The sequence below is a fragment of the Ranitomeya variabilis genome, chromosome 5 (assembly GCF_051348905.1).
Source record: "Ranitomeya variabilis isolate aRanVar5 chromosome 5, aRanVar5.hap1, whole genome shotgun sequence".
NCBI lineage: Eukaryota > Metazoa > Chordata > Amphibia > Anura > Dendrobatidae > Ranitomeya > Ranitomeya variabilis.
The window spans coordinates 434,858,571-434,868,377 of record NC_135236.1 but is presented as its reverse complement, the minus strand read 5'-3'; the positions used below and the strand labels follow the sequence as shown (position 1 = coordinate 434,868,377).

At 40.7% G+C, this 9,807-nt stretch overlaps 1 protein-coding gene across 2 annotated transcripts in view; it reads left to right on the top strand.

Moving 5' to 3' along the window:
• The first annotated feature begins 229 nt into the window (after window positions 1-229).
• The window catches only part of PHLDA1 (pleckstrin homology like domain family A member 1), a 28,450-nt gene continuing 18,872 nt past the window's right edge, over window positions 230-9,807 (top strand). The window contains exons 1-2 of one of the 2 annotated variants that reach the window (XM_077265297.1): window positions 230-381; window positions 1,613-2,215. In XM_077265297.1, coding sequence (XP_077121412.1) covers window positions 1,703-2,209 — 507 coding nt within the window. In that variant the 5' untranslated portion in view covers window positions 230-381; window positions 1,613-1,702 and the 3' untranslated portion in view covers window positions 2,210-2,215. Of the gene's footprint in view, window positions 382-1,396; window positions 2,216-9,807 lie in introns of those variants that run through there. The other variant, XM_077265296.1, reaches the window with a different exon arrangement.

The window sequence follows — 9,807 nt, the reverse complement described above, 5'->3', positions numbered from 1 at the left end:
TTGATTTCATCCATCCATCTATCCATCCATCCATCACATTGTCGAAATCTAATAATTCAGCCATGTGCAGAAATGATGAATGGCGCGCTGCTACTATTGTCTTCCCACACTACCGCTTCCAGGCTTGTGGCTGAGCCCTTCTTGCAAAATCCCAAGCTCTCATGTCTCTGGATCGCTGCTGCCTGTGGGCGGGAATTGCTTCAAAAGCCAGAGGAGAGGGGAAGATTTTCCAGGGAAAGGCGAAGGCTGCAGCTGTTGCAGTCACACAGGAGAGAGTTGTGCTCCCTGTTACAAGCCGCTCTATTATTTACTGGAGGATTTATTTTCTAGATCTATATATCCGCCTGGTGGAATATAACACATTACTCAGCTGCTCGCCAAGTAAGTATCGCCGCTATTTCATAGCATAACATCCTTCCCATAAACTCCATGTACAGGGCATAGGCAGCACTTACTTCTAGGTTAGTATGAATCCAGTGCAGTCTGTAATGTTATCAATAGGGGTAAATGGGCTTTTATGGCGTCTACGATTTACCCCTATTTACTCTATCACTGCATTGTGCCAAGTAAGGGGTTCGCAGCAGTCCTATGCAAAGCCATAGATGTGGTATCATTATTCTGCACCATCATTTACTATCTTGGCATGAAATCTTAATGGCTTGGCTATGTGGCAGTGTTGGCACGAAGTGCCTGCAGCTATAAAGTAGACCAGTAAAGAAGTAGGAATCCTGAACATCAAAGTTTATGCGCAGGATTTATAGAGATAATGTCTGTAAAGCACTGCGGAATATGTTAGCGCTATGTAAAAATAAAGATTATTATTATTATTATTATTATTAGAGAGATTCACACATTGGGATCTAAGGAGCACTTGAAGGTTTACTGTGCCCGTGTAACCACCACCGGTCATTGTATCCATGCCCATGCTATGGTATGTGTTATACCAGCTGGCTGGAAATGATACCATCTAGGTGTAAGCACTGGATATACCCTTCCTATGTGCGTCTGTCTGTGTCCGTCTGTCCTACGTTCCTGCATAGTGAATGCAGTCTGATGGTCGCTGCAGTCTCAGGTTGGAGGGGAGAGAATTCAGAGTACTGCACATCTGATCACATCCGCAGAGCTCTAGGTCTCACAACAGGGTTGTCCATCTCTTTAAATGCAAATATTTAGGACTAAAAGCCAATTCTACAGCCAGAAAGAGACAGTACAGTACACACATTATAGAATGAAAAAGTTACAAAGTTTTTAATGAAGCCCAATTACAAAAATTATTTTTAGCAAAAAATACAATCTTAAAAGAAAAATATTCCCGAAGTGTCAGTATAATGAAAGCCTTTTACAAGTTGTATAGTTTAAGGCAAAAAAAAAAAAAAAAAAAAAAAAAATAGGTCCAGCTATTTATTCCTTGTGAAGAATAAGTTGCACGTTGGCCAGCAGGTGGCGCCTGCATCCAACCTCTAGAAACGCCATCTTCTGGGAAATCTCCAGCAGCAGCAGCAGCAGCATTGAGTGAGAGCAGGCTGCAGCTGCCGCCGTCACCCTGCCCAGCGCTGCTGCCTGCCTGGCACACATCATTGCCACTGCCTCACTGTTCATGATTCCTTTTCAGAGTGTGATCTCGCCTTGGATCTCCCTGCTCAAGTCCTCGTCCACCCTCCTAGGGCTTCAGCCTTGGCACTTGGCTCCATCAGTGACTAGTATGCTGGAGAGCAGCTGCAAGGTGGTGAAGGAAGGACTTCTGGAGAAGAGGAGCGATGGCTTGCTGCAGCTCTGGAAGAAGAAGAGGTGCCTCCTGACCGAGGAAGGTCTTCTGCTCATCCCACCCAAACAGCTGGATCATCACCAGCAGCAGCAGCAGCCGCCGCCGAGCTCCCCGACGGAACCTGCCAGGATCAAGGAGCTGCATTTCTCCAACATGAAGACTGTGGACTGTGTGGAGAGGAAGGGCAAATACGTCTATTTCACGGTGGTCATGGCTGAGGGCCGGGAGATCGACTTTCGGTGTCCCCAGGACGAGGGCTGGAATGCAGAGATCACACTGCAGATGGTGCAGTACAAGAACAGACAAGCCATCCTGGCCGTGAAGTCCACCCGGCAGAAGCAGCAGCACCTGGTCCAGCAACACCTGGTCCAGCAGCACCTGGTCCAGCAGCACCTGGTCCAGCAGCATGGCCACCGCATCAGGAGCGCCTCCAACTCGGCATAAGCCCAGGTAAGAAGGGTGCACAGGTCAGGCCCATCATGGGCACCATAGAGGGACACCCTGCTGTCTGGAGATGCAGGAGATATAATAGACCAAGTCATGGAAAAGTTCTGCACATAGAACATTTCTGCACCTTCAGTCTGTAAAGATCCAACAAAAGGTCATATTTTAGATATTTTGTCCTGTCTGATTCTTACTTATAGGGACTACATGGCCTTATAGGAGGGACAGCATGTTTTATGCCCCCTTCTAGGTTTATTCTGACACTAACATGTTCTGACTTGTCCCTTAGACATTTGGGGAAGGTCCTATTGTTAGGTCTGGGAGCTAGGACTACCCCCAGTGTGCAAAATGTGCTAATGCCATAGGAACGTAGCCATGCATGGGACCATGGAGGTTATAGAGGGGTAACTCTGCAATATTCGGGCATTCCTGTAGTGAAGGTAGGTTTGGGTGCCCACAGCCCACTATTCTCCTACTATGGGGTGGCTGCGGCACCTGGAGGAGAATGCTGCTGTTCTTTGTTCGGTTAATGATACTCTGTCACAGACTACACTACAATCATCTGGGAGGCGCACATCTGCACAGCACTAACAATAACACTGCCATAGCCCATGCTTCATTTCACCGCCACCATCGTATATGTGGCTGATGTGGTGCCAGACAATCCTTCACAGCCGGAAACATAGACTATTCTGCATCATTGGATATTGGTGGGGATCCTTACCGATCCTATAGAAACATGAAGGAGGGCACGTATAAAACATGTAGTTACATCAAGAATATGCAAAAATGTCCGCTCCCTCTTCTCTAATTGGGCCAATAGAGGTAGGATCTGTGCTAGAGGACTTCCAAGGATGTCTTCTTCAGAAGCGTACCATTGTCACTTCTTACACATCACCTACAGAACCTTTTTAATCAGGTTTAGAGTCCAAGGCGGACATGATAATACATTGGTGCTTGAAAGTTTGTGAATTTTTTTATATTTCTAAATTAATGTGACCTAAAATTAGATAGAGAGCATCTCTTCTTCTTCGGTCCTCAGAAATCTGCTTTGTTAGTGCCATGATACACTTCCACAAACGTGTTGTAAAGATCAGGCTGATAGATCTGTCATATAAAGAAAACAGGTCGCCCACTCACACCCGATTGTCATCCCATTGATTGAAAACAACAGACTCTAATTTTACAATCCAATTATCTGCTAATCCTCACATACTTTTGCCACACACAGATATGTGATATTGGATCATTTCTAATGAGGGATATGACTTAGGTCTAATATTTTTCACTTGGGTCTCTTTTTCTAGTTTTAAGAAAATTCGGAAGGGTTAACAAACTTTTAAGTACTACTGTACCTTTTTATTATTTAGTAATGGCATATTAGAAGAAATGATTTTTGAAGTTTGACTTTTTCTATCTCTACAATTGTTATGGACAAATCCCGAAAGCCAGAAAACCACTTTGTCTAGCATAGCGCTGGTGCCTGACTTTTCCATTTGGATGCAGTGATGTCTATGAAAGTCCTTGTTTCCAGAACTGCTGAAGTCTCTGAGATCTGTGCTCCTCTGTGGGGTATGCACACTTCTATTCTCCTGCATGAATTGTAGAAATCTTCCTTAAAGATCTTCATGCTGATAACTTGTTGGCTCTGAATTTCTCAGAAACCTTAATGGATGGCATTCTGGGGTCTTGCGACGTCACATGAGATAAATAATAATTTCCTTCTATAGTATACATATGAGGTTCTAATGTGAGTGCATGTGTTATAAATGCTGGAGTGCGTGTGTTATAAATGCTGGAGTGCGTGTGTTATAAATGCTGGTGTGTGTGTGTTATAAATGCTGGAGTGCGTGTGTTATAAATGCTGGTGTGTGTGTGTTATAAATGCTGGAGTGCATGTGTTATAAATGCTGGTGTGTGTGTTATAAATGCTGGTGTGTGTGTGTTATAAATGCTGGTGTGTGTGTGTTATAAATGCTGGAGTGCGTGTGTTATAAATGCTGGTGTGTGTGTTATAAATGCTGGTGTGTATGTGTTATAAATGCTGGTGTGTGTGTGTTATAAATGCTGGTGTGTGTGTGTTAGAAATGCTGGTATGTATGTGTTATAAATGCTGGTGTGTGTGTGTTATAAATGCTGTTGTGTGTGTGTTATAAATGCTGGTGTGTGTGTGTTATAAATGCTGGAGTGCATGTGTTATAAATGCTGGTGTGTGTGTGTGTTATAAATGCTGGTGTGTGTGTTATAAATGCTGGTGTGTATGTGTTATAAATGCTGGTGTGTGTGTGTTATAAATGCTGGTGTGTGTGTGTTATAAATGCTGGTGTGTGTGTTATAAATGCTGGTGTGTATGTGTTATAAATGCTGGTGTGTGTTATAAATGCTGGTGTGTATGTGTTATAAATGCTGGTGTGTGTGTGTTATAAATGCTGGTGTGTATGTGTTATAAATGCTGGTGTGTGTGTTATAAATGCTGGTGTGTGTGTGTTATAAATGCTGGTATGTATGTGTTATAAATGCTGGTGTATGTGTTATAAATGCTGGTGTGTGTGTGTTATAAATGCTGGTGTGTGTGTGTTATAAATGCTGGTGTGTGTGTTATAAATGCTGGTGTGTGTGTGTTATAAATGCTGGTGTGTGTGTGTTATAAATGCTGGAGTGTGTGTGTTATAAATGCTGGTGTGTGTGTTATAAATGCTGGTGTGTGTGTGTTAGAAATGCTGGTATGTATGTGTTATAAATGCTGGTGTGTTATAAATGCTGGTGTGTGTGTGTTATAAATGCTGGAGTGCGTGTGTTATAAATGCTGGTGTGTGTGTTATAAATGCTGGTGTGTGTGTGTTATAAATGCTGGTGTGTGTGTTATAAATGCTGGTGTGTGTGTGTTATAAATGCTGGTGTGTGTGTGTTATAAATGCTGGTGTGTGTGTGTGTTATAAATGCTGGTGTGTGTGTTATAAATGCTGGTGTGTGTGTTATAAATGCTGGTGTGTGTGTTATAAATGCTGGTGTGTGTGTTTTAAATGCTGGTGTGTGTGTGTTATAAATGCTGGTGTGTGTGTTTTAAATGCTGGTGTGTGTGTGTTATAAATGCTGGTGTGTGTGTTTTAAATGCTGGTGTGTGTGTGTTATAAATGCTGGTGTGTGTGTTATAAATGCTGGTGTGTGTGTGTTATAAATGCTGGTGTGTGTGTTATAAATGCTGGTGTGTGTGTGTTATAAATGCTGGTGTGTGTGTGTTATAAATGCTGGAGTGCGTGTGTTATAAATGCTGGTGTGTGTGTTATAAATGCTGGTGTGTGTGTGTTATAAATGCTGGTGTGTGTGTGTTATAAATGCTGGTGTGTGTGTTATAAATGCTGGTGTGTATGTGTTATAAATGCTGGTGTGTGTGTGTTATAAATGCTGGAGTGCGTGTGTTATAAATGCTGGTGTGTGTGTTATAAATGCTGGTGTGTGTGTGTTATAAATGCTGGTGTGTGTGTGTTATAAATGCTGGTGTGTATGTGTTATAAATGCTGGTGTGTGTGTGTTATAAATGCTGGTGTGTGTGTTATAAATGCTGGTGTGTGTGTGTTATAAATGCTGGTGTGTGTGTGTTATAAATGCTGGTGTGTATGTGTTATAAATGCTGGTGTGTGTGTGTTATAAATGCTGGTGTGTATGTGTTATAAATGCTGGTGTGTGTGTTTTATAAATGCTGGTGTGTGTGTGTTATAAATGCTGGTATGTGTGTGTTATAAATGCTGGTGTATGTGTTATAAATGCTGGTATGTATGTGTTATAAATGCTGGTGTATGTGTTATAAATGCTGGTGTGTATGTGTTATAAATGCTGGTATGTATGTGTTATAAATGCTGGTGTATGTGTTATAAATGCTGGAGTGCATGTGTTATAAATGCTGGTGTGTATGTGTTATAAATACTGGTGTGTGTGTGTTATAAATGCTGGTGTGTATGTGTGTTATAAATGCTGGTGTGTGTGTGTGTTATAAATGCTGGTGTGTGTGTGTGTTATAAATGCTGGTGTGTGTGTTATAAATGCTGGTGTGTGTGTGTTATAAATGCTGGTGTGTGTGTGTTATAAATGCTGGTGTGTGTGTGTTATAAATGCTGGTGTGTGTGTGTTATAAATGCTGGTGTGTATGTGTTATAAATGCTGGTGTCTGTGTGTTATAAATGCTGGTGTGTGTGTGTTATAAATGCTGGTGTGTGTGTGTTATAAATGCTGGTGTGTGTGTGTTATAAATGCTGGTGTGTGTGTGTTATAAATGCTGGTGTGTGTGTTATAAATCCTGGTGTGTGTGTGTTGTAAATGCTGGTGTGTGTGTGTTATAAATGCTGGTGTGTATGTGTTATAAATGCTGGTGTGTGTGTGTTATAAATGCTGGTGTGTATGTGTTATAAATGCTGGTGTCTGTGTGTTATAAATGCTGGTGTGTGTGTGTTATAAATGCTGGTGTGTATGTGTTATAAATGCTGGTGTGTGTGTGTGTTATAAATGCTGGTGTGTGTGTGTTATAAATGCTGGTGTGTGTGTTATAAATGCTGGTGTGTGTGTTATAAATGCTGGTGTGTATGTGTTATAAATGCTGGTGTCTGTGTGTTATAAATGCTGGTGTGTGTGTGTTATAAATGCTGGTGTGTGTGTGTTATAAATGCTGGTGTGTGTGTGTTATAAATGCTGGTGTGTGTGTGTTATAAATGCTGGTGTGTGTGTGTTATAAATGCTGGTGTGTGTGTGTTATAAATGCTGGTGTGTGTGTGTGTTATAAATGCTGCTGTGTATGTGTTATAAATGCTGGTGTCTGTGTGTTATAAATGCTGGTGTGTGTGTGTTATAAATGCTGGTGTGTGTGTTATAAATGCTGGTGTGTGTGTGTTATAAATGCTGGTGTGTGTGTGTTATAAATGCTGGTGTATGTGTTATAAATGCTGGTGTGTGTGTTATAAATGCTGGTGTGTATGTGTTATAAATGCTGGTGTCTGTGTGTTATAAATGCTGGTGTGTGTGTGTTATAAATGATGGTGTGTGTGTGTTATAAATGCTGGTGTGTGTGTGTTATAAATGCTGGTGTGTGTGTGTTATAAATGCTGGTGTGTGTGTTATAAATGCTGGTGTGTGTGTGTTATAAATGCTGGTGTGTATGTGTTATAAATGCTGGTGTGTGTGTGTTATAAATGCTGGTGTGTATGTGTTATAAATGCTGGTGTGTGTGTGTTATAAATGCTGGTGTGTGTGTGTTATAAATGCTGGTGTGTGTGTGTTATAAATGCTGGAGTGTATGTGTTATAAATGCTGGTGTGTGTGTGTTATAAATGCTGGTGTGTGTGTGTTATAAATGCTGGTGTGTGTCTGTTATAAATGCTGGTGTGTGTGTTATAAATGCTGGTGTGTGTGTTATAAATGCTGGTGTGTGTGTGTTATAAATGCTGGCGTGTGTGTGTTATAAATGCTGGTGTGTGTTATAAATGCTGGTGTGTGTTATAAATGCTGGTGTGTATGTGTTATAAATGCTGGTGTGTGTGTGTTATAAATGCTGGAGTGTATGTGTTATAAATGCTGGTGTGTGTGTTATAAATGCTGGTGTGTGTGTGTTATAAATGCTGGTGTGTGTGTGTTATAAATGCTGGTGTGTGTGTTATAAATGCTGGTGTGTGTGTTATAAATGCTGGTGTGTGTGTGTTATAAATGCTGGTGTGTGTGTGTGTTATAAATGCTGGTGTGTGTGTGTTATAAATGCTGGTGTCTGTGTGTTATAAATGCTGGTGTGTGTGTGTTATAAATGCTGGTGTGTGTGTGTTATAAATGCTGGTGTGTGTGTGTTATAAATGCTGGTGTGTGTGTTATAAATGCTGGTGTGTGTGTTATAAATGCTGGTGTGTGTGTGTTATAAATGCTGGTGTGTGTGTGTTATAAATGCTGGTGTGTGTGTGTTATAAATGCTGGTGTGTGTGTGTTATAAATGCTGGTGTCTGTGTGTTATAAATGCTGGTGTGTGTGTGTTATAAATGCTGGTGTGTGTGTGTTATAAATGCTGGTGTCTGTGTGTTATAAATGCTGGTGTGTGTGTGTTATAAATGCTGGTGTGTGTGTTATAAATGCTGGTGTGTATGTGTTATAAATGCTGGTGTGTGTGTTATAAATGCTGGTGTGTGTGTGTGTTATAAATGCTGGTGTGTGTGTGTTATAAATGCTGGTGTGAATGTGTTATAAATGCTGGTGTCTGTGTGTTATAAATGCTGGTGTGTGTGTGTTATAAATGCTGGTGTGTGTGTGTTATAAATGCTGGTGTCTGTGTGTTATAAATGCTGGTGTGTGTGTGTTATAAATGCTGGTGTGTGTGTTATAAATGCTGGTGTGTATGTGTCATAAATGCTGGTGTGTGTGTTATAAATGCTGGTGTGTGTGTGTGTTATAAATGCTGGTGTGTGTGTGTTATAAATGCTGGTGTGTATGTGTTATAAATGCTGGTGTGTGTGTGTTATAAATGCTGGTGTGTATGTGTTATAAATGCTGGTGTGTGTGTGTTGTAAATGCTGGTGTGTGTGTGTTATAAATGCTGGTGTGTATGTGTTATAAATGCTGGTGTGTGTGTGTTATAAATGCTGGTATGTATGTGCTATAAATGCTGGTGTATGTGTTATAAATGCTGGTATGTATGTGTTATAAATGCTGGTGTATGTGTTATAAATGCTGGTGTGTATGTGTTATAAATGCTGGTATGTATGTGTTATAAATGCTGGTGTATGTGTTATAAATGCTGGAGTGCATGTGTTATAAATGCTGGTGTGTATGTGTTATAAATGCTGGTGTGTATGTGTGTTATAAATGCTGGTGTGTGTGTGTTATAAATGCTGGTGTGTGTGTTATAAATGCTGGTGTGTGTGTGTGTTATAAATGCTGGTGTGTGTGTGTTATAAATGCTGGTGTGAATGTGTTATAAATGCTGGTGTCTGTGTGTTATAAATGCTGGTGTGTGTGTGTTATAAATGCTGGTGTGTGTGTGTTATAAATGCTGGTGTCTGTGTGTTATAAATGCTGGTGTGTGTGTGTTATAAATGCTGGTGTGTGTGTTATAAATGCTGGTGTGTATGTGTCATAAATGCTGGTGTGTGTGTTATAAATGCTGGTGTGTGTGTGTGTTATAAATGCTGGTGTGTGTGTGTTATAAATGTTGGTGTGTATGTGTTATAAATGCTGGTGTGTGTGTGTTATAAATGCTGGTGTGTATGTGTTATAAATGCTGGTGTGTGTGTGTTGTAAATGCTGGTGTGTGTGTGTTATAAATGCTGGTATGTATGTGCTATAAATGCTGGTGTATGTGTTATAAATGCTGGTATGTATGTGTTATAAATGCTGGTGTATGTGTTATAAATGCTGGTGTGTATGTGTTATAAATGCTGGTATGTATGTGTTATAAATGCTGGTGTATGTGTTATAAATGCTGGAGTGCATGTGTTATAAATGCTGGTGTGTATGTGTTATAAATGCTGGTGTGTATGTGTTATAAATGCTGGTGTGTGTGTGTTATAAATGCTGGTGTGTGTGTTATAAATGCTGGTGTGTGTGTTATAAATGCTGGTGTGTGTGTTATA